The sequence below is a fragment of the Callospermophilus lateralis genome, chromosome 12 (assembly GCF_048772815.1).
Source record: "Callospermophilus lateralis isolate mCalLat2 chromosome 12, mCalLat2.hap1, whole genome shotgun sequence".
NCBI classification, from domain to species: domain Eukaryota; kingdom Metazoa; phylum Chordata; class Mammalia; order Rodentia; family Sciuridae; genus Callospermophilus; species Callospermophilus lateralis.
Genome location: NC_135316.1, coordinates 76,128,777 through 76,155,073, shown reverse-complemented (window position 1 = coordinate 76,155,073; position 26,297 = coordinate 76,128,777). Strand labels below are relative to the sequence as shown.

Sequence of the window (26,297 nt, the reverse complement as noted above, 5' to 3'; positions counted from 1 at the left end):
TATTCCACATATCTTGGAGAAGTTTCATGACCAGAACAAATTAACAGATAGATATCAGCTAAACCACTCTAGTCCCAGCTTCTCAATAAATATTTTAAAAATTAATAGAAATCCTGTGGCTCTTTTCCCAAGCACTAAGGAATTGCTTACAACATTCACATTTATATATAAATTACTCATAGACAAAAATCAAAGTCTGTATTTTGGTGATTGTTTATTCTCCATGGACCATAATTTTTCTGATAGCTGAGGCTTATAGATGTGGGTATGTTGTAGTTGACCCAATGAAGTTACCTCAGTCCACTCCACCTGGGGACCCCCTGATGACTAGTGTCTTAGGAAAGTCTCTGAGCATTTTCTTCATATCGGGACAACTCAACAAATAATGCACCAAAACTTTTCAAACTGTGCATACTTCAAATTTTCAAGAATCAAAGAGGTCAACAGCTAAGTTCCCACCAAGGGATTCTGTCCAGCAAAGGATACTGCAGGCCTGAGGCCACAGCACTGGTGCGATAACCTCCAAGGCGCTGCCCACTCTCAGAGCAGTGCCAGGCAAACTGCTTGTCTTGTCCCGTGCTCAGCACCCACTCCAGCTCCAGGACAAACAGGACCATCGTCACTCTGCTCTGATGCGCTGAAAACCAAGAGACAAGAAGACAACCTATAAAGCAACCCAAAGAGTTTGGAACAGCATGGTCCACAGAGTTGTATTGTTCTCTTCTCCCCATTCTGGAAAAAGCTGACGGTATAAGCTATTTGTAGGGACAGGGTGTAACAGCGGCTCTGGTCAGAGGTAGGAATGTGCGTCTAAAGACAGGCATACCTGAATTTTTATGACTTTTTAAAAATGATCCTTCTCTTCCCAATGCTCCCCTTCTATCCCTCTTGTGCCAATCCAAGAATTACTGACTCAGAAAGTTCTTTACCCAAGGGTCTAGACCATCACCTTCAACACAGTAGGGCTGCTGGACTAGAGAGTGTCAGATCCAATATGACCACAAAACACATCAGGGATGACTTCTGAATGCAGTCACTGTAGTCAGTTTACATGCACTTCCAAAAACAGTAAAGAACACACTGTTCTTCTGATGTAGACTGTTTTATAAACTCAACAAAATTCTAGATAAACAGCTTTCTCTTGGAAATCAAATGCTTAGAAAGGAGGGCAGAATTATAAAAAGAGAATAAAATATTCTTTACACCAAAGTATACATTTCCCTATTTCACACATGGGCAAAGTGAGGAACAATAAAGCGGAGTCTTTAGGCTGAGGTCTCGTGGCTTCTCAGTTACCAAAACAGATGGGAGGATTTTTGCTTTCTTATTATACGATTCCAGGGAGTGAGGTGGAGGGGACTGCAGTCACTGCAGAGCTGACTGGAATGAACACCACCTGTCTGGCCGTCTAGTGAGGCAGGAGCATGCTAGTGAGTGAAGACATAAGTTTCCCATTTTGATTACCTCACAGAGTTAGTCCGGAGAGATAAAGGCAACTCAGCTGGCAATAACACCATCTGCCAATTTCTGAGCACCTAACAGGTGCCAGGTATTTAAATGCATTCTGTCTCTTAATCATTACAATTACCCTGCAAAGTGGGTGCTCTGATTTTACAACAAATCCGAAGTTCACAAGATGGCCCTTTTAGATTAGCTACCATACAATATAGTCAGAACCACAGGGAACACCCATGGATACTCATTTCAACAAATGCCCGATACTGTGAAACCTGACATTTGAAACATGGAGAATCTTAGAGGATATGGAAGCACTAATACTGTGACCTCTCTACAAAACATCCCTCCTTTTCAGAGTCCCAACCACTATCAAGATCAAAATACTGCCTTTGGGCTGGGGTTGTGGTTCAAAAGTAGATTGCTCACCTAGAATGCGTGAGGCATGCTAAGTTCGATCCTTAGCACCACATAAAAATAAAATAAAGATATTGTGTCCACGTATAACTAAAAAATAAATATTAAAAAAAGATATGGAATATCCCCAATTCTCCCTTCCCCCATCCTTAATCAAATACTAATAATCTATTTTCTGTCTCTATGGATCTTACTATTCTTGACATTTCATATAAATGTATTCACACTATATGTGGCCTTTTGTGTCTGGTTTCTTAGCATTCATTCATTCATGTTATAGAATATATGCTTTCAGTTCTCTCAGGTATATAACTAGGAATAGAAATGCTGTATCATAAGGCAGCTTTAACTCATTAAGGAATTGAAAAATTGTTTTTTAAAGTGGCTATACCATTTTACATTCTCATCAGCAATGTGTGAGGGTTCCAATTTCTCCACATTCTTGTCAATTCTGGTTTACTGGGCTGGGGATATGGCTCAATGGTAGAATGCTTGCCTTGCATGTGCAAGGCCCTGAGTCCAATATGCAGCACACACACACATACACACACACACACACACACACACACACACACAAGCAAATAAACAAATGTGAACCTCCAAACCCCCAAACAAACAAAAAATCTACACTGATTTATTTCTCAATATTTACTGAAAAACTCAACTGTTTTAGGTACTACACTACATCTGCACTACATAATTTACATATGCAGTCTTTGAAAATATTTTTATTATGGTAAAATATACATAACATAAAATTACCATTTTAACCATTTTTAAGTATATAGTTCTGTAGCATTAACTACAGTCACACTGTTGTATAACAATCACCACTTTTGGAGCTTCAGAACTTTCACATCTTCCCAAACACAAATTCTGAACTTGTTAAACACTAACTCCCAATTTCCCCTTTCCTGCAATTGTTGGCAGCCACCATTCTGTTTTCTGTCTCTAGTAATGGGACTGCAGTAAGTACCTCACAGAGGTGGAATCCTTCACTACTTGGCCTTTTGAGACTGGCTATGTCATTGAGCATACTGTCTTTAAGGTCCATCTAGATTGTAACATGTGACTGCATTTCCTTCCTTTTTAAGGTTGAATAATTCCATTGTATGAATATACCACATTTTGTTATCGATTCATCTCTCAGTGGACTTTCAGGTTGCTTCCACGTTATGGCTATTTTGAATAATGCTGCTGTGAACAAGTGCATACAAATATCTGTTTGAGCCTCTGCTTTCACTTATTTGGGGAATATACCACTTAATAATTTTTGAGTATTAATCCGACACTACATTCCTAGGATAAACCTCACTTGATCATAATGATGAATTTGCTGAAATTTTGATAATATATTTTACATCTATTTTCATGGGGGAATGATGGCCTATAGTTTTCTTGTGTTGTTTCTGTATAATTTTAGTGTTAGGAAATACTAATTTCATAGGATGGGTTGTGTTATGTTTTAGATCCCCCCTACCTCAAAAAAAAAAAAAACATTTTGGGGCTGGAGTTGTGGCTAAGTGGTAGAGCGCTCACCTAGCATGCGTGAGGCATTGAGTTTGATCCTCAGTACCACATAAAGTAAAATAAAGACACTGTGTTCACCTAAAACTAAAAAAATAAATATTAAAAAAAGATTATGTTTTGAAAGCATGGACCCTGACCCAGCAAAGTTCAAAGGTGGGGCTTTTAGGCAATGATTATAGCTCTGACTCTTTGTTGGATTAATCCATTGACAGGTGAATTAACTCCTGGGAGATAGTAGGTAGTAGTACTTTGGAGGAGGTGGGTCAATGGGGGTTGCCCTGAGAGGGTTTATCTAGTCACAGCCCTGCTTCCTGGCTGCCATGGGCTGAGCAGCTTTCCTCGGCCACATCCTTCTGCCATGTTTGTGCCTCACTTCAGGCCCAGAGCAATGGAAGTCAGGCGACCACAAATGGAACCTATGAAACCACGAGCCCAAAATTAACCATTCCTCCTCAAAGTTGTTCCTGTCAGGTATTTTGGTCACAATGACAAATAGCTGAATGATACAGGTTGGAAAGTCTTTAATTTCTTCAATTTTCAAAAGAGTTTGTGTATACATGATATTATTTCTTCCTGGAATGTTTCAAAAATCCACCAGTGAAGCTATCTGGTACAAAAGCTCTCTTTGTAGGGATATTTTGATTATAAATTATTTAATTTTAATAGACATAGAGCTTTTAGGATTATTTATTTCTTCTTGAATGTCTTTTTGCAGTTTGTGCTTTCAAAGACTCGTTCATTTCATTTGTCATATTTATCAGCACGAAACCATTAATAACATTTCTTATTTTCCTTTAAACATACTCAGTCTCTGTAGTAATGTCACTTAGATTATTTCCAATACTAGATTAAATTCCAGATAATTTAATAAGTCTGGTTAGAGATTTATCACATTTATTAATCTTATAAAAATTAGGTTTGTTTCATTAACTTTTCTATGTTTTCTATTTATGAACTTCTGTTATTATCTTTTCATTCTTGTGTTTAGATTGTTTCTTTCACTCTTCTTTTGTCCTTTTTTTCTTTTGTTCTTTTCCCTTTTTAAGGTGAAAACCAAAGTCATTGATTTAGATCTTTCTTCTTTCCTAATACAGGTGCTTAATGCTATAAATTTACCTATAAGTTCTGCTTTAAGAGCATTACATAAATTCTGGTATGTTTGCTTTCATTTTTATCCAGTTCAAGATACTAACTCCTCTTTTGTTGTATTTATTGACCCATTAACAATGTTATTTAGTGTCTACATATTTGGGAATTTTCCAGAGATCTTTCTGATATTGACTCCTTCTTTAATTTCAATCTGATCAAAGAACATATCTTATATATATGACTTAAATCCACCAAAATTTATTGAACCTTTTTTAATGACATCAAATTTATCTGTCTTGGTAAACGCTATGTGTACATTTAAAAATAACATTATATTCTGCTTTAGTTGGATGGAATTTCTACAGATGTCGATTAGACCAAGATCATTGGCTTTTGTTGTTCAAGTCTTCTATACTTTGATTTTCTGCTTATCTGTCATACCAACATTTATATATTCAACAAATTATTGAGAGGACTATTAAAAATTTCAGACTATAATTGTGGAAGTATTCAATTCTCCCTAAAGTTTCATCAGGTGTTGCTTCACATAAAGATATTATAGGATACATAAACACTTGAGACTGTTATGACATTGTGATGGATTGGCAGACTGGCCTTTATCATTATGAAACAATATCCTTTATCCCTGGTAATATTCTTTGCTCTGAAATATACTTTGATATTAACAGAGCTATTCCAGCTGCATTGGCTTTTCATCACCTGAGAAAAATCACTTGGAAAAAGAAAAGTTTATTTTGGTTCATGATTTCAGGGGCTTAAATCCATCTCCACTAGCTCCAAGGCAGAAGCATCATGGTGGAAAGGCATAGTGCAGGGAAGTTGCTCAGCGTGGCAGTCAGGAAGTAGTGGAGGGAGGGGGGAGGGAGGGAGGAGAAAGGGAGAGAGAGAGTGCATGAAAGAAAGTGTGCATGCGAGAGAGCAAGCACATGCTCACAAGGGAGAAGTCAGGCACAAGATATAGTCCCTGGCTTAAGGGCATGCCCCCAGTGACCCACTTCTGCCAACCGTGTCCCACCTGCCTATATTTTCCACAACCTCCCAGTAATCCATTCAGCTATCAATGGATTAATCTACTGATGAGGTCAGATCCTTCATGATACAATTACTTCTCCAAATTTCCAGCTCTGGACATTGTTGCACTGGGGACCAAGCTTTCAATACATGCAACTTTGGGGGACATTTTAGAACAAACAATAACATTCCACTCCTGACCCCTAAAAGCTCATGTCCATCTCACAATGCAAAATATAGTCCATCTCCAAGAGTGCCATAATCTTAACGTTTAGCACTGCTCAAAAGTCTAAGTCCAAAGTCTCTTCTGAGACACAATGCTATAGGATCACAGGCAAGTCACCCAAACTTGTTGGGCCTCAGCAACTTAATTCACAAACTGTGATATTTACCTCCAAGGTTGCTCTGCTTTGTTCTTTTGACCATGACAAGAAAGTCTTTTGTAGTGGCAGTGAAAATCACCAAGTAATATAGTAAAGTCTGGGCAATAAAACACTAACTCCCTACCTTGATAGTTTTTCACAGGAGTCATCTTGTTATAATCTTCTGACAAAATAAACTCCTGCAAAAGAAAAGAAAAATATTAATCAAAAGGAAATTCTTTAAGTGAATAACTATGTTTTGGCAAAATCAGATTGCAGAAAGTCCATATCATCTCAGAATTATACCTAACATTATTTTGCCAATTGCCTCAGCATTTTTGTTTCTAAAAGCAACCATAATTATGATCCAATGCAAGCATCATAATTTTTATCTTACAACTCTTAAGTTGACTATTTTTGTGCATACACGAGAAGAAAACTGACCAAGTTCAGAGTCTTGATGTTGGTCAATTTTAAAGATTAAACTGGATTCAAAATCCTTTCCTCTCAATGGTGCCACAGTTGAAAACTTGCAAGGCTCTGGTCAGTGAGCAAAGAGATGGCAATTTTCTACTAGAGAAATAAAGTAGGTATTGCTAATGTTAGCAATTTATTTTCCCTTACTATAAACTTCTTGAAACTGCATCTTACTCATTCCTTGTATTTCTGGGGTGCATGACATAGTACCTTGGCATAGTAAGTAACAGATCAATATTAGTCAGCCTCCCAATCCAATGAGATTAGTTTGGATAGCAAATATACTGGGGGATAAACAGTTCTATATAGCACATCCTTTGTAGGGACACATAAAGGTGAGTGTGTGGGGTTTCACCCAAGCATCTATGTAGACAGTGATGCACATGTGGAAGTCAACCAACTATTCAGGAGGCCCAGCCCTGTTTTGACTCCTTTAGTTTCTTCCACATGCAAAATATTCACTTATTCTTAAAAAGAAAAAGAAAGTTGTCAAACACAAGGAAAGTTGCAAAGTGTAATAAAGCAATGCCTTCATCCAAGCTTAAAAACAGAACAATAAATCTTTTCACAACATTTGGAAGCATCCAGAATTTTTCTCTGATGATTTTTTAAAAAGAAAGGTGGGAGGACAGATACATAAACTTCTTTATTGCTATCTGGTATTTACTGAGTTCATACAGATTATGTAACTTTTTAGAAAAAAATATTTTATTGTTACTGTGATAAATGTCACAAAGATAAAGCAGGAGGTGATGTGAGAGAATATACCAGGCAACCACGCTTCTTTCATTCTCCACTTTCCCATCCCAGCCCCCTTACAAAGCCTGTCTACAAATGGATTTCCTTCACAATGATTTTCTCAGTAATAACATTATTCAACCTGTCACTTTTTAAATTCATATCATTATTCCTTCAAGGAGTAGCACCATATCCATTTCTCATTTCTGAAGAGTTTAGACTCACAACTGAGCAGAGCAGACTAAGTTTTAAAGAAATAAAGTAGTATGCCCATAAGGAGCTGATTGACAGTGTGGGTAGAGAAGGTTACACAGGCCCAAGAAGCAGCTCATTACCAAACCTTTCATTCCATGGAACGGGTCACAGCACCGGGCACCACATGTCAGAGGGCCCACATATCTACACATACACACACAAACACACTTCCACATGTGCATCACTGTCTACACAGATGTTTGGGTGAAACCCCACACACTACAAAGGATAGATATAGTGTGCTATATAGAACTGTTCCCCCCACCCCAAGTATATTTGCTATCCAAAGATACTACTATTTGGACAAATGTTTCCTGAGTTCATATAGTTCATGTTATTTTAAATATACTGAAATGGTTCTCTGGCTGAGCAAAGATACCTCAATTCCTCTTGGAACAAGGCAAAATACAAAATAAAAGAACTCAATGCAGGTTTGCACATTAGAATTTAAAAATATACATACAAAATTAAATATTACCAGTTCATGACACTGGTGAACCCAATTTTTTGTTCATTTGCTTTTCCTATGATAATAAAAATATATAATCATGAATAAAATTTGGGAGATTTTGTCACTTTCCATTATTATTTTTGATCACAGAAACCATACGCTCTTCTAAAAAATCTACAAGGATAATCACTTAAAGGTCCCTTGTGGTACCATTTGTTTAGATAAGATAGTATGAAAAGTATTATTGTAATAATACCTATAATAAAACAAAATGTTAAACTACTTGGACATACTTTTTACCTTTAACAAATCATGTGTATTACTAATAGACTACGTATTCATAAACTTCATTCTTTTTAATGAATGCACAGAAAATACTGTAATGTTCTTTCCCTGAGGAATATATTTATATTGTTTCCTATTTTTCTCATTTAAATGTATTTTGTTTTTTATGTAAATCGAGTAGTAGTCCTATAAAAGTTCTATAAGTAGCATGATTTTGGATCAGAGTATGACCATTAAAATTCTGATAGACATTGCTAAATTTGAGTTTTAAAAAGATTGTATCTAATAACATTCAAACAATATAATATACAAGCCTGACTATAAATTAGTTACTTCCTTAGGATTGACCAATCAAAGAAAAATTAGATCAAAGATTCACACACTTTAAATATTTTGGATAAAAATAATTTCTATTCTTCTTTCTTTTATTCTACTTTTCCTCCTTACTATCCAACTGTTTGCCAGTCTATCACTCAATTAATTTTAATGTTCATTCTAATATATCAGACAATATAGGATATACAAAGGAAAAGTAAATAACTGTCTCTACCTTCAACCTCACTCCTTTTGAGGGAACCAGTGTTAACAGTCTGATGTTATCTTTCCACACCATTTTTTAAACACTTATTAGATATATTATGAACATACACGTGTAGATAGGGTTTGTTTTGTTGTACAAAACTAGGATCACACTATAGATGGTACCTTTAACTTGCTGTTTTCACTTAAAATATATCATAGCTACCTTTCTAGAAATCACATGGTTCTAACTTATTCTTTCTAATGGTTCTATAATACTCCACAAAATGGATATGCCATACTTTATTCAAGTCCTTGCTCCTTTAAATGGACATTCCACTCATCTACCATTTTTTATTGGAAAGGTTTCTGCACATATACCCACATGAATTAATGCAGATATGAGAAAGATTGCTGGCTCAAGGTTATGTACATTTAATGTTTTATTAAACATGCTGGATCATTCTCTAGGAAGTGCTGTAGTCATTTACCCCTACCCATTTTGTAAGACGACATATTTTCCCACATCTCACTAGCACTGGATGTTACTCATCTTTTCAATTTTTGCCAAACTGATGCACATATTCACACAAAAGGAACCTCTTTGTGGATTAATGGGTATTAATTATTCCATTTATAAACAGGAACTTTTTTGTAATGTTCATCTGCCACTTTAAATTCTTGTTCTATGAAATCTCTGTTCAAATCTTGTTTTATTTTGTTCCCTCAGGCAAAGCTTAAGTCTAATGCTTTGTTTGGAGGTGCAATATCAGCAGTGTAAGCGAGGGAACAGCAAAGCAAAGCAGAAAAAGATGAACAGTGTATCACTCCCAAGTTGGCTATTCTTGAGCTCACAGAAGATTTCTAGATAGACAGAACTGAAACACTAGGTCTGGAAAGAATTCACTAAGGGATGGAGGGATGGAGAAGAAATTTATCTGCCAGACCTCTCCCTTCTCCCCTTGAATTTTGATCATAGCTCAGAGGAGATTAGCTTCCCCCTCCTTCTAGAAAGTTGTACTACATAGTCCGTTTGCAGCCACTGGGGAAGTCAGATCTTCAGCCTAGCAGTGCTGTGCTCTGAAAGTGCTCTTTTCTGTGCATCTAGAAAGTGGCAGAGGAACCAGACATTCTAGGCTTTGGACTTAAGGTGGAACAAAGAACCCAGAGGGTCTGGGAAACAAGTCGAGAAAATCAGAAGCAGGGGATATGGTGTGGCCTAGGCATTTCCTTTCCCCTTTTGTCTCCGGTCTTTGATTATTAGGGATAGTAATCCTTTGCATAATACATACATTGACAATATTCTCTCTCTTGATATTCTGCGTTTTTGATATTATTTAATAAATATTCTGCAGTACTAAAAATTTTTAATTAATAATTGTAGCATTCTGAGTTGAAATTGTCCTAGATGTTTGAAGTTTTAATTTTGGAAAAAACTGTATTTCAGTTGTAATGTGCTTACCATCAGAAATGTACTCAGATTGTTAAACACAATCTTTCTTTACTAGTTTCAAAGAAATTTTTTTCCCATTTCAACTTCATATATACTAAAAATAGCTTTTGGAATAACACATACTTTAGTATGTTATCATAATATTTAATATGGCATTGGTTGTTGATGTCAGAAAAACAACCTTGGCCAAGTTTAGGTACTCATCTCTATTTTAGTTTTATCCGGAGTTTTCATTAATAGTAGCTGGTGAATTTAATTAAATGTGTTTTTGTATCTATTATACATACTTTAAAACATCCTTCAATTTATAGAATTAATTATTCTAATAAATTGCCAACACTGACTCATTCTTGAATTCCTGAAGGAATCCCAACTTGCCATGGTGTATACTTTTCTATTACTGTATTGCTGCAGTTCATGTGCTAATATTTTAAAAGAATTTTCACACACACTTGTCCACAATATTATTGGTCTGCAGTTTTCCATTTTGGTGCTTTTTTGGGTTTTGGTTTAAAGTTAAGAAAAGCAGAACAGGGGTTAAGAGCTTGAACAATTAGAGACAAACTGTCTGATTTAAACCACAGCTAAAACACATGCTAGTAATATGATTTTAGACAAGCTGTCTGAATCTCTGCTTCATTTTCTTCCTCTATTGTGAAGACTGAGGTAATGTTTATAAAGCATATAAAGCAGCATCTGGCACACAGTAAGTACATATTCTACGAAGAGAAGAGCAAAATAAATATTATCTTTTGTACAATAAATTTAAGGAGCTGTCCCTATTTTAAAAATTCTCTGAAATAAAACTGAAAAACTCAGAATTGGAGATAATTCAGCTCTTTAATCTTTCCCCCTTAAGTCAACTTTTTTGCTGCTGTGACCAAAAGACCTTACAAGAACAATTTTTAGGACTCACGGTTTCAGCGGTCTCAGCCCATAGACAGCTGGCTCCATTGCTCTGGGCCCTAGGTGAGGCAGAACATTATGACAGAAGGGTGTGGTGGAGGAAAATAGCTTAGGACATGGCACCATGAAGCAGAGAGAGACTTCGCCCACCAAGGACAAAATATATACCTAAAAGGCATACCCCAATGACCCACCTTCTCCAGGCACACCCTACCTGCCTACAGTTACCACCAAGTTAATTCCTATCAAGGGAATTTTAATGTACTGATTAGGTTAAGGCTCTTAGAACCTGATCGTTTTCCTCCAAACATTCTTGCATTGTCTCACACATGAGCTTTTGGGGGACACCTCGTATCTAGACCATAACACCACGGGTATCTATACCAACACTTGTGCTGCTTTGAAGTTCTCCCTTTTAACCTAACATTATCACACGAGCATTTCCCATGTGATTAAATAGTCTTTGAAATCAGAAGTATTAATAGCTACATAATATCCCATAATAGGATTTTGATCTAATTAGTCCTTGCTATATTTCTAAGACACCAATGATTCATTATTAAATAACAATATACTTATTAATAATATTTTGTGTTTATATTGTTAGTTTCTTAGGGTGGTTTTCCAGACATTAAATTATAATGTAAAGGTGCAGCATTTCTAAAACTCTGGATAAATATTACTAACATCTTTTCTAAATTGTGCCTATTAAAGTCCCCTTACATCAGTGTATAAGAGTGACTATTTTATTCAACTTTAGTAAATATGTACATTCTACAACCACAACTTAGATAAAAAATAACTTTAAAGTTTTTAACACATCAATGTTTATTAGTCCTTGGCATTCCCCCCACTTTTTTTTTTTTGCTTGTCATAGGTTAAGTTTTATTTACTTCTTGGTTTTGATTTTTCTTTGTTTAAGGCCTTGTTTTATACATATAGAGCCACTCTGAAGATTCTGTAATTTATTTTGGCATAAGACATAAGGAGAGGATTAAACTGATCTTCTTCTTAAGAGTGAACCAACGGCCTTATGCCATTTATTAATAGTCTTTTTTACATCCACACTTGAGATGTCTTCTTTTCCTTTTCTTAGATTCTTCACATAATTGAGTCTGTTTAGATATCATTTAACTCTGTTCTGTTGACTGCTAATTTTTTTGGTACAAGAAAAATGATTTGACTACTATGAATATATCATTTATGTTAATATGCATTAACATAAATGATATATTTCCTAATTTCTCATCTTAAAAATGTAATTAGACCAATAAAAATGTAATTAGGTGATCAGTAAAATAATCTTTTTAAATATCAAAAAAGAAATATCATATTAAGAGCATTTATTGGAATTGCATTAATCCTACAAACTGGGTATTACTGAATTTAAAGATATTTTTAAGTGTATTTTAACAAACATAATTTTCTTCATCTAAGTTGCACATATTTCTTTTTTTGAAATTATTTCTAGACTTAAGAAGTTATTAACTTTTGTGAATGGGATCGTTTTCCTATTACTTGATCAACTTGTAAAAAAAAAAAAAAAAAAGACATATTTATAGGTGGTACTTTGGGGCCAAGCTGATAAATAGTGATAGCACAGTTCCTGGGAGGCTCACTACCTACCACTTAATATCCTGATTCACGGCAGTTAGAGGTAATGGATCTTGGATAAGGCACTGGCTACCTAGAACACTTAACACACTGGTAACTCTACAGGCAAAATGGAGCATCATTCTATTCCTAAAATTTAGATGGAAAAGAAAAAGGCTATTGTGCTATTTGGGATCAAATTAAGGAAAGAGAAGAGAGGAAGAAAAATGGTGAGGTTATTTAAGTTGCAACATTATTAGTAGCCAACACTTTGGGCTAGAGAAGTGTAAAGAATAAAAATGGAGAAAGGGAGCGAGGTTGTGAGCCTTCCAGGAACTGTGCTATCACTATTTCTCAGCTTGGCCCAAAAGTATCACCTGTATTTGAACATTTATCAATGTGTGGATTTTTAAAAAAATTCTTTTGTCTTTCTGAGTTCCTATGAAAATTCAGCCTTGCAGAATCAATCAATCAGGTGGTAATATTATTTTAATTTGGCAACATATTTTTAAAAGTTGCTAGCATGCCTTATCATTAAAGAAAGTACAACAGGCTCATATCTAAGTACACACATCACATGCCAATCACAACCCTCTGGTAGAACGTTTCATAAGAACTGTCATTATTTTCTACTAGTTTCTAACAAAAATATACCTATCAGGTAGATGCCAGGGATTTTGTCTGTGACAGAGGTCACCTTAGCTGAATCAAACTGGTACTCAGCTTTTGCAGTCTACACAAGTTAACAGACAGTAGTATATGTTTTTTCTCAAATGCATGTTTTCTGGTCATCCCTAGGCTCCTGTGTAGTGTAAGTTCTCGGTAGTGTCTTGGATCCTTCTGTGAAAGGCAGGAAGGAACAGCAGGAAGACTAGGGTTGAAATGCTGTGTTGTGGCCTCTGCTCCTATCCAGCAAGCTTGGTCTGAAGTGTGGTGCAGTCTGAACGTGTGTCCCTCCCAAAATTTGCATGCTGACGCTTACCTGACAATGTGATGGTATTTATGAAGCCTTTAGGAGGGGATTAAGTCACAGGGCAGAGTCCTCTTAAATGATATTAGGAGCCCGAATCAAACAGTTACAAGGGAAAATTCACCCTCCATTCCTTTCAGAAGATACAGAGTTCATCTCCTTTGTAGGATGCAGCCTACAAAGTGCCATCTTGGAAGCAGAGACCAGACTAACCTTACCAGACACCAAAACTGATGACACCTTGATCTTGAACTTCCCAGCCCCCAGAATTATGAGAAATCAATCTACTGTTTGTAAATTACCCAGTCTCTGGTATTTGTTATAGCAGCACCACCCACAGAGATTTCAATTTCATGTACAAGTCAGGGCAGCAAGGCCAATAACCTTTATTGATCAGTTCTTTCTAATATTCAACCCCTGCAAAGCATAACACTAAAATATTCAATAATAATTTAATTAGAAAGCAATGAGCTTGGGTTCTTTGCTGTTCCCATGATCACCCTGACTTTCCACTCTAAGTTTACCAGACAAGGAATACCACACAGTTCCAAGCACTGCCTGCCTGCTCACCTATTAACACTGAGTCAATGAAAAAGATCCTCAAGAATTCCTAATCCTTTAAAAAATTAATTTCTTGCTTTATTTGAAAGCTTGCCAATGATATCTTATTTCCTAAAACACAGCAGTACTTTAGGGATAGAAATAGAGTCTAAAATTAAAATTTTAGCTACTGATTCTTTGTCATGTTTGTTACATGTCAGAGACATACACTGAATGTTTGACAAGTTTAATTTTTATGAAGAAAACTGACCTATAGTTACATTCCCCATACAGGTATTCTTCTCTTCTCCAAAAAATATCTCAAACTAACCAGAAAGATCATCCAAAAAAATTAAATAAGACCTCATTTCAAATGTTACGAAGAATCAAGAGAGAGCTGGGTGTAGTGGCACATGCCTGTAATCCCAGCTGCTTGGGAAGATAAGGCAGGAGGATCACAAGTTAAAGGCCAGCCTGGGCAACTTAGCCAGACCCTGTCTCAAAACAAAATTTTAAAAAGGGCTGGGGGTATATCTTGTTGGTAGAGCACTTGCCTAGCATGTGCAAGGCACTGGGTTTCATTCCTAGTATATTTCATCCCCACCCCCATAAAGGAAGGTAGAAATAACGTAATCTGTTTATCTACCAAAAGTGCTGCATAAAAGTACTCAGCTCTGAAATAATTATATACCTGAGCCTACACAAAGTCATTACTGAAGGAGCAGATAAACACATACAAGGTATCACGAATCAGAAGTATTATGGAATAATACCAAAAGCATTATGGAGACAATCAGATTGGGGCTAAGGTGTCCTCTTTCTGCATCTGTTTCCATAAAAGAGAGGTTGATCTAAAGACAAAGTCTGATTGGGAAGCCTGATAATGGCAAATTTCTCATTTTACATTTATAAATAAAATCCACCTCTGTATCTTCCTTATAAATGTCCAAGATATTGCCAATGTCTCAACCATTAATTGAAATAAATGTAAATGATCTGTATGTGTGTGTATGTATGCATGTATGTATTTTTTTAAATATTTTTTAGTTGTTGATGGGCCTTTATTATATTTTATTTATATGTGGTGCTGAGAATCAAACCTAGTACCTCACACATACTAGCAAGTGCTCTAACACTGAGCTACAACCCCAGCCCCATGTATGTATGTATTTAAAAAACAAAACATTAAACACTAATTCTTCCTCCTCCCTTATCTTAGCTCTTGGCAATAAGTCTTTACTTTTTGTTTCTATGATTTTGATTACTTGAGACCTTGCAGAAGTGGAATTAAACAGTTTCCTTCCTTCCTTCCTTTCTTCCTCCCTCCCTCCTTCCATTCCTTCATCTGGCTTATTTTACTTAGCACAATGGTCTTAAGGTTTGCCTGTGTTGTAGCATGTGACACAATTTCCTTCTTTTTTAAGACTGTACAATATTCCATTGTGTGTTTGTGTGTGCGTGTGTGTGTGTGACATTTTTTTTAATCCAATAATCTGTTGATGGATACTTATGTTGCTTTGCCTCTTGACTATTGTGAATAATACTGCAATGAATATGAGTGTACAAATATCTGTTCCAGATCCTTTCAATTCCCTTGGATATATACCCAGAAGTGGGACTAGTGGATCATATGGCAATTTTTTTTTTTGCGGGGGGGTACCAGGGATTTTATATTTTATTTCAAGACAGGGTCTCACTGAGTTGTTCTGGGACCTTGCTAAGTTGCTGAGACTGGCTTGGAACTCGCAATCCTCCTGCCTCAGCCTCCTGAGCCACTGGGAATACAGGCATGTGCCATTGCGTCTGGCTCTATTTTTAATTTTTGAGGACCCTCCATATATAAGAGGGTGATTGACTTAAACGTGGCATTAAGCAAGTATTACTAACTTGAAAACTGCCCTCTTTTTTTTTTTTTTTTTTTGTATGTCTTCAAAATTAGCAGTGTCTCCCTATCACCTCACTTACCAGGAATTTCAGAATCAAATTCAAGTCATAATCATACAGACTGTGCTGGTCCTAATAATATGCATTATTGGGTTATTCTAGTTTTACACAGGCTTTTTGTTGCAAGGAACTCAAGCCACTAAAGAAGAGAGGATTTACTGGAAGAGACAGCAGTAGTAAGGGAAAAGATATGGACCAAGGAAGCTGTGCTAGCCAGCCTCTGTCTCTTGCAAGCTTGGGGATCTTCGCTGTTCTGTCAGTGAAATCATCTACTGTCCTTCTTGGCACCTGGTCTCTTCTGACATCTCAGCTTCTGCTCTCTCATCACTAGAGCTTCCATGTGGCCATCACAAAGCAGAGGATTTTCAGGGCAGTATCTGTATGATACTACAGTGATAGATATGTGTCATTTTACATCGGTCCAACCCACAGAGTGCACACCAAGGCTGAACTCTAATGTAAACTAAGGGCAGTCAGTGGACATTCATCAACTGTAAGAAGGGTGCCACTCAGATGGGGGATGTTGATAAAGGGGGAAGCTCTACACATGGGAGGGGCAAGAAGTATGCAGGAAATCTCTGAACGTGCCTTTCAGTTTTGCTGTGAACCTAACACTGCTCCAAAGAAATCTATAAAAACACCTTCAACTCCCCTAAAATGATGTTAAGAAGCTTCAAAATTCTTAGGCCTCTTACTTATGGCTGTCTCCATACAATCAGAAGCCTAGAACTTGTAACCCTTAATTATATTTTTGTTTAAATCAGTGGCTTTCCATTTTTTTTTTGGTCCCAGGTTCCCCTTACTGTTAAAAATCTTTTGGGATTCTGAAAGGCTTTTATTTACATGCATTGCATTGGTTGACATTTATCATATGTCAAATTACAATTAAAATTGAGAAAAAATTTAAAATGTTAATTAACTAAAATAATGATTTTATTATGTATTAATATAAATAATAATCTTTGAAAGATAATGATTCTCTGTAAAACAAAAAACTTAGTGACGAGAGTGGCACTGTTTTCCATTTTAGCAAATCTCATTAATGTCTCCTTAAGAGAAGACAGTTGGGTCCTCATTCTGCTTCTAAATTCAATCTGTATGACTGTTAGCAAATGGAGTGGAAAAGGCAAATAAAGTTTTGGAATTATGATGAAATGACTTCCGCTTGATGGACCAGTTTGAGAACCACTGGTTTCAGAGATGACCGTGACTTTAGGTTTCACTTAATCTTCATTTCAGATTCTGCCAGTATACCTGCAGAGTTCAAGGAGTTACTCTTATTTGTTTATGATAATAAAAAGAGGCTTCACTGGCCACCAAACAATGGGACGTTCTCTTACCCAGAACTGAGAGGATAGGTGCATTTTTTCATTCCTGTCAAAGGACTACTGACCTGATCTTTCCTGACTATGAGTATTTTGAGAAGAGAGGGGAAAGAAAGCTTTAGCTGCAAACCCTCAGTCTCAGTTCCTGATTTTGTAAGAAGCCTCTAGTCACAGTTCTATGGAGACTAACATATGCTGCAATCACCAGAAGCATCTGGAACAAGAGAAGACAAGAAAACTGGGGTGTAGGCAATAGCAGCAGCTACTAGGTTCTCCAGATTCAAAATCCCACCTATAAGAAACAAAGTCAGATTTACAAATTTCTATAGTTTGAATACTGAATGCCCCCTGCCCAAAGACCCACATGTTGAAGGCTTAGCCCCAGGGTGGCATTATTAGTGAAACCTCCAGGAAGTGGGACCTAGCAGAGGGAAATTAGGTCACTGGGGGCATGTCCTTGAAGGGGCTATTGGGACCAGCCTCTTCCTGTGTCTCTTTGTGCTTCCAGGCCACTATGAGGTAAACAGGCTGCTTGCCACATGCTCCTGCCATGATATACCATGAAACGTGTTGCCACAGGCCCAAACCAGCAAGGCCACCATGCACTGAAACCTCCAAAACTGTAAGTCAAAGGAACTTTTCCTCTTTTAAAGTTGATTCTTTCAGGTACTTTGTCAAGTGATGGAAAGCTGGCAAAGAGCATTTTCTACAAATTCTCCCTCAAATTTAGTTTTACATGCAAAACATCAAACCATTAATTTCAAGGTCTCTCCACATATAAACTGCCTGTCTGGCGGCTACCCCTCTAGTCTGCCGGGGTGCTTCAAGGTTTATATGTCTTTTCTCTTCAATGTTTCTGTGTTCTCTCACCCCCCAAACTCCCCGACACAGATGCAGCTGGCTTTTCAACAACATCTCTCTCAAGACGATAGAAGAGGGTAAAAGAGAAAAGATGTGTTCCTTTGGATACAGCCACTTCCAAGACTAACTCTGGCAAATTTCAGAATCTTAGGACAATTTTCTTGAACTATCCAGCTCAAGGACACTCAGGGATGTATTCCAAGGTTACCTCTGCCCAGCCCAGGCTGAAAACTTGGGTCTCTTTTGATTTTTTTTTATCTACTGCTCTTCTGATTCACACAAACCTTAAAAAAAAAAAAAAAAAAAAAAAACACCTCAAAATGATATTGAAACCTGAGAGAATGTCTCATTGAATTTTCATGAGCAAAGGAAAATATTACAGTGAAATTCTGAGGTCACTACTCTTATCAGAGAATCCAGACAACAATATATTACAACACACCTGAGAGATAAGCCTAAGCACCACACACTACTAATGCCCCCATCATGACCTCTGTTATTATAGTCTGGAACCAGGAAGAAGGACCAACTGGTCTGCCACAGACACTGACCAATCAGAAGAGCCACCAGCCACAGATAACAGCAACTGATGTATACTGGCTGAACAGGAGCATGGCCGGGAAGTGACCTTTTCCCCCTTCTTCCAATTCAGCTTCTATACATTTCATCAGATCCTGATGTAAAGGATGCAGACCTTTTATGCTATTGATCATAATGTGCATTTAATCAGAGCTATCTATCTATAATCAGATTATTTTATCTTTCCTTATAAATTTTAAACTGAAAGGAATGGAGATTCTGTTTTCCTCATACAGGTATTTTTAATACGTCCAGCATTTTCCCTGGTGTACAATGCATGATGGAGAGGTAATTGGTTAAGTATCCCATATCTGGAATGCTTAGGACCAGAAGTAGTTTGGATTTCAGTTTTTTTGGATTTGGGAATCTTTGCATATAAATAATAAGTTATCTTGGGGATGAGACTCAAGTCTAAACACTAAACTCATTTATGGTTCACATGCACTTTATACCCATAGTCCAAAGGATATTTTATGAAACATTTGTAGTGTGTCTTTTGTTTTGACTGCAACTTATAAATAAGGTCTGCTGTGGAATTTTCTAATTGTGATTTTGGTGCTCAAAAAGTTTTAGATCTTGGATTTGAGGGTTAGAGACAGATGCTCAACCTGAACTATAAGGCCTGTCTTGGGGCTTTTGCACTGCCAAATGGTTCCTGTCTTTACCATCCTTCCCTAGATATCCTCTAACTTTCAAGTCTTTTGCTCAAATGACACCTCACCAAACTATCTTTTAAAAATTGCAACCCATTTTATCTACCTCACCCTTACTTCTCCAATCCCATTTATTCTGTTCTGTTTTCCCCCATAGCACCTCTCACCTCTATGACATTCTAACATATGTAAATTATGTTTCTTATTATTTTTAAGATTTCCCAAATGTGAAAAATACATTGCCTTAGTAAATATATAACACTACATTTAGTAAAGACAGAGGAGAGATTTTGAAGGTAGTAAGTACATAGTAGATGCTCAATATATGTATTTGTTTAAAAAATGAAATTAAATAAAATGCTATTTAGTAGCATATTAATTGACATATAATAGAGCCCTCTACTAATATACTTTTGAAATAAATGAAAATAATATACAGTACACAAATATGAAGCATATTTTTTCAGTAATGGCTGTATTAAATAAGTACAAGTATTAGTTTGTGTTTTTATTAAATAAATCATCCGAGAAGAACCTAACAGTTTGCTACTCAACAGTAGGTTTAGAATAGGAGCTAGATTTTTCAATTAGCATTTCAATGCTTCCCATAGTAGGTCTGAATAAAAATATGTGCAATTATCAGACATTCAAGTCATACAAGAAAAAAGGAAGAGAGCCAATTGCTACACCATTACTTTTCCTAATCAAGGCCAAAAGATAGAACAGTATACTATTTTTTGATTCAAATTTAAGGACTAACTGATGTTTTACCTCCTGGGTCAACAACAACAATAACATGTTGCTTTCGTAACCACGGTCTCCATGTTAAAAATACAATTATTTCTTCTTCTGGACTTAAATTCACAAATTTTCAGCCCTGAGCATTATTCAAACAAATAAATATGCATAGAGCAAGTAATGAATGAAAAAAGAAAGCCAATATTACATGTAAAACCAAGTCTTATTAACAAAAATGGGTGCTCACAAGAAGTAAATTAATTTGAAAATATTGAGTTCTTTAAAAATCATCTTTAAACTCAAGATGGCAAATAACTGTGTAAAAAATAATTCTTTTCCATTTCAGATAAAATAATTAATTTACCCAAAAGGAAATTAAAGTTTACCTTTTGCTGAAATGATTGAACTTTCTGCCATAAAAATAGCAATTACCACTTATCAAGGACTCACTGGGAGCCAAGACCTTCAGGTAAGGCACTTGCATATCCCCACCACAATCTCACCCACTATTATTCTCAGTTGACACAATAAGCTGAGGCTTATGCAAAGTCAGCCATCTTGTCCTTGATCATCTAACGGAAAGACGGCAGAGCTGGAGAGCAGATGCAGACTTCCCTAGAAGGAAAACTCACATGTCAACCACCTGACACCCGCCCCTTCTATAGGAAGGCAAAGCATGTTAATAATGGTTTCTCTCAGGAACTGTGAGTAAAAGCCAGTTAATAAAGTGAGGAGGGAAAAGAGGGAGACAACTGGTTCCTCCTCGTCAGAGTTGGCAGAAACAAGGGCTGTGTGAGCAGGGTGACCAGATTTTCAAGAATGAAGGTGGAAAAAAGAACTAACGGATGGAAACAAATGACACTCATTTATTCTTTCAAAAATCATCACCAAAGTTCCACTCTTCCTGGGGCTCTCTACTGGTATGGAAAATGCCAGTGCACACCACATGCTTCCTGCCTTCAAGTTGCTCCGTCTGGCTGGCACTTACCAAATTCCTCCTGTTCACCAAACACTCTCAGGGATGTCTTTTTTAATATACAAATATATAAGTGAAGTATATATCTAAATCAGTAATTATCATATAAATACTAATGAAGAAATATGAACCCACTACTCTGAGAAGCCTTATAAGAGCCTCCTCTCAGCTCAGTGGTAGAGAGTTTGCCTAGCAGCACGTCAGAACAAGAAAAGGAAAAAGAAAAAATAACCCTGCCCTAGAGAGGACAGACTTCTCTCAGGAATGGGATTGGGGCTTGTGGGTCACTCTTAAAAGCAGAAGTTCCAGGGAGCAGGTCAGTGAGAGCTAACACTATTCATTCAGCGAGACTCACATACACAGGCCAGGATGGGCCAACCAAACAGTAAGTCTGTTATTTGGTAAGAGCTGTGATAGATGAGGCAGACAAAGGGGGAAGGAATTAAGGGCTTTGGACTTTGTCCTCTCGAAAGTTGTTGAGAGTCTACCCACAGTGGAGTAGCATAATTACACCAGAATTCTGGATATCTGATGGCAGAGTAGCTGGAAAAAACTAGAGACAATAGAAAGTAGGGCCAGTCTAGGGCAATGGTCCAAGCAAAAGCTGCAAGGGATGGAAATTTTAAAATGTCTAGTGGGCAGAGACAAAAAGGGACACAGACTGGAGACAGTTCTGAGGCTGAGGGAAAATGTGGATCATATTTCTGATTGGAGCTACTCAGTGATGCCATTTACTGAAGGAACCCAGGACAAAGGTATATGTTGAGGGAAATTTTTCTAATTAGAATCTCCTAGATCAGAGGCATCTCAGAAATACCAAGTAAGCAGGTAGAATATGAGTCTCAGGCTCAAGAGGTCAGAATGGGTCACAGTTCAGAGAACTGGAGGTATCAGATAATTATTGCAGAAAAACAGAACATTATAATACTTCGGACTCAAATCTCAGGACCAGCCAATGTCCTCAGCCCCAGGGTAGATCACCAAGAAAGAGCAGACAGCAGCCGGGCTGCACGGAGGGGAGCATCACATCCAAGGCTCTTCAGAGAAGGAGGGGCCAGCAGGGAAATCTGAAGGGAATTCAGAAATTGAGACAATCACACCAAATATCCAGCTATCACTTCACTCAACATGCTGGGTGGTGCCTTTCCAGCTCCTTTCTTTCCACTCCCAAATCAGAAAAGTTCTGGGCTAAAGATACTGCCCTTAGGTTTTGACTTCTCTCCATCCAGGAGTCCAGCTCGACCTGTGTGCTTGCTGCTGATGGAAAAGCTGTGCTGTTCTCCCTGTCAATGTGGTGAGCAGTGATCTGCAACTGTGTGATTTGCTCCAATGAGCAATACTGATAGTTTTTTTCCTACACCACTTGAGTATGTAGCTGTAAAAAAGTTATCACTGATAACTGAGAAGAGCTTTTTTACTCCTCCATCTGTAATAGGTTGAAGCTGGAGATGAGTGGGGTATGGAGCCTGCAGAGCAGCACAGGGGGAGAAGGACACAAACAGGGAGGGATGGGTACCTTAGAAAAGAGAAGTACTCTGGTTACCACCACCCGGGGTCACTGCAGTATCAGAGTGCAATCAAAGACACACAGGGCCAGCACTGAATCCTAGGGACCAATGCAGACCTACTACCATCCCCTCTCTGCTAACATAAGCTTCTTAACTGGCCAGGGGACAAGAATTTTCCAACATTGTCTCAGATCCCAATGCCAAGCGATGGCAACTCAGCAACCACAGGGGCTACCAAAGACAACTGCTTACTTTACATGTTCTGGCTCTAGTGGGTTCTCAAACTTCACAGCAAAAGAATAAATGTCAGATGACTCTTGGGAGAGCTGTTGTCGAGGTTGTCCTGAGAGGAATGCCTCTGAAGGTGATTAACTTGGAAATGCCACACCTGCCCATCTGGGTTCTGAGCCCTATAATCTAAATGACAGTGACATGAGAACCAAGGCCTGGCTTTAGTTTGTGGAAGGTATTATATCAGCATAAAAATTAGCTAACATATTTACAAATAAAAAGATGTTTTTAAATATTTGGACAGAAATAATTAAAAGACTTATGGTTCCTATTATTGAAAAATAAATGTAGGACCACAAAGCTCTCCAGGTATTAGCCTATCAAATACAGATTCCTAAAACAACAGAAATATAAACCTTGATGGCTGGTAAGCTTTCTCCCTTCTATTCTCTCAGCCCACTAGAACAAGGGAATCACTTTGATTAGAAATGTGCCACATCTTCTTCAATTGTCCATTCAGAATATCTTTAGTAATCTGTATTTCTTTCTAAGCCCATCCCTCTTCTGGAAGGTGATGATTAAAACAGCAACAAGTTGGATAATTAACTCTTCTGCAGAAAAATACAAATGTTTTTGCAGCCCATGTTTTTCAAATTACATGACAATTACTGTGATGAGGTAGCAAAGACTGAGAAAAACAGAAATAAGGTGAATCATCCTATGGAATATGCCACCACTAAAATGTTTCTTCCCCTTGGAACTTGCCTACTAAATCCATATGACATAGATTTTGAGGCTTCCTGGATACAATTAACAGAGATTGCTGCTGCTGGTGACATTGACAAGAGCTAATATTTATGCAGCAATGACACATACAGGTTGTTCTAGAAGCTTTACATGTATTATGTCTAATAATCCTAAAAACAACTCTATAAAATGGATATGATTATTATCCCCACTGTATAGGTAAAGAGACTGAGACACAGTGAAGAAAACTGCCCAGTGCGTCAGTTTCAGGGGGAGAGTGCTGTGATTTAACTCAGGCAGTCTGATCCCAGAAATTGTGCTCCTAACCTCTATTAGCTATCATCTTATTACTGAATTATTCACTTACTCACTCACTCACTCACTCACTCACTCACTCATTAATTCAATCTATAAATGTTTACAGAGAACATAAAATGCATGGACACTGTACTGGCACCAGACATGTAACAGCAAGTCAAGAAGAAGTAGTCCCTGCCTCGTGGAGCTTATCCTCAATATATGCATGAGTCAAATAACTGCCCCAATGACCACAAATGGCACTATGACAATGCTACAAAAGAAGCAGCATTCAGCTAAGAACACTTTTAATCCAGGGAATAAGTTGCTGGAAGATCAGGGAAGACTTCCCCAAGGAAATAGAAAATAAATTGAGATATGAAGACTAAGAGTTAAGTCAGCAAAGAAAAGACAGAAGCATATCCAAGGCACAGGCCACATAATTTGCAAAGCTGCAAATTGCTTTAGCAGCAATGCTAAAGGCCCTGTGAAAAGAAGGCTCATGTTGATTAGAAGGGATGGAAAGAGCTGATAAGGTAAAATTCCAAGAGAAAAGGCACTGTCCAGAACAAGGCTGCAAGGTGGGCAGGGCCAGAGAATTTGGGCCTGTGTACTAACAGCAAGTGAAAAGCCACTATACACGTTTTCCCAGGGGACATGACAAGGAAGAATTTGTATTTTGAAAAGATTCTTTTAATTCCAATACAGAAAGCAGACTGGAGGGGGAAGGATGCATGTGAATTGATAAGTGAGAGGAGCAACTGAGGAATCCAAGGAAGCGATTATGGAGCAGAATAATGGGGGTGATTGTGATGGAAAGGGAGAGAAGGAGGAGGACGAAGAGGAAGGGATAGAAGCTGAGAGTTAAAAATCAGTTAAGTGATGAACTAGATACAACTGAGGAGGAATGATGTCTCCAAAGATCCTTGGCTTGTATAACAGGACAGACAGTGATTCCAGTTACCAAAGCAGGAACACTGAGAACGTATAGGTAGTGGGGAGGAATATGAATCTGATTTTGGACTTATTTTGAGGTCCCTTGAAGACATTCAATAAAAAATATTAAAAAGAAAGTTAGAAAAAAAATAAGAAAGTGAGAACCTCAGAGAAAAGGTCTAGATAGAGATAAAAAAAAAAACTATTGGGCTGGGGATGTGGCTCAAGCAGCAGCGCGCTCGCCTGGCATGCATGCGGCCCGGGTTTGATCCTCAGCACCACATACAAACAAAGATGTTGTGTCCGCTGAGAACTAAAAAAATAAATAAATAAATATTTAAAAATTCTCTCTCTCTTTAAAAAAAAATTTATTGTCATATTTGTAGCAAGTTAAACCATGGCATGGATGAGACTGCCTACAGAGAAAAGAAGCAAGGGTCAAGGAGCAAATGTGGAGAAACTTCAACACTGAACCAAAGCTGGATAAAGAACATTCTGTGATAGAAACAGAAAACAGGAAGAAAATCAGGAAAAGTATTATCATGGACATTTAAAAAGGAACTACTTCAGAAACAATGAATAGTGCTAAATGCTACCGGGAAGTCAAACATGATGATGACTTAACAAAAAGGGACTATTTCAGAAAGAAATAGCAAATAGTGGTCTAAATGCTGCATTGACCAAACATGATGAGAACTTATAAATGTCAACTGGATAAATCCAATATTCATATCCACTTGGAATCTGAGAATATGACCTTACTTGGAAAAAATTTGAAGATGGGTACAACAAGTTAAGATGAGGTCATGTTGAATTAGGGGGCCCTAAATCCAACAACTAGTGTCCTCATAAGAAAGCCACGTAAACACAGAGGGAAGGCAATGTAAAGATGCACATGAGGACTGGATTGAAGCACCTACAAGTCAAGGAACACCAAGTACTGCCAGCAACTATCAGAACTGGGAAAAAAGCAAGGGAGGAATCTCCCTTATGGGCTTCCGAATGAGCACGGTCTGTCCAAATCTTGATTTCAGACTTTTAGACTCTAGAACTGTAAGAAATAAATTCTGTTATTTGAAGCCACCCAGTTTGTGGTACTTTGTTATAGCAACCCTAGAAAACTAATTTACCAGGTACTGATATGCTGCAACTGGTAACGACATCTTGCTCCTGTGGAAATGCAGTAGTCCTTCCTATCTAGAGGAGGAACTTTCCAAGACCCAGTAGGTGCCTTTAACAGAAGATTGTACTGAACCTTGTATACTATGTTCATTCCTATACATACATATCTAGGATAAAGTATAGCTTATAAGTAGGCACAGGAAGAGATTAATAACAATAATTAATAATAAGGCAATTTTAACAATCTACTATAATAAAAGTTATTCAATGGCTGAGGTGTTTAGCTCAGTGTAGAGCGCTTGCTTGGC

The 26,297-nt window shown here is 37.4% G+C and overlaps 1 protein-coding gene across 2 annotated transcripts in view; it reads right to left on the bottom strand.

Annotated features, from left to right (window-relative positions):
• Wdfy2 (WD repeat and FYVE domain containing 2) overlaps positions 1–26,297 on the bottom strand; it is a 148,820-nt gene that overhangs the window by 41,879 nt on the left and 80,644 nt on the right. The window contains exons 4-5 of one of the 2 annotated variants that reach the window (XM_076871961.2): positions 6,031–6,085; positions 487–637 (exon numbers count right to left, since the gene is read on the bottom strand). In XM_076871961.2, coding sequence (XP_076728076.1) covers positions 487–637; positions 6,031–6,085 — 206 coding nt within the window. The remainder of the gene's footprint in view (positions 1–486; positions 638–6,030; positions 6,086–26,297) is intronic. The other variant, XM_076871963.2, reaches the window with a different exon arrangement.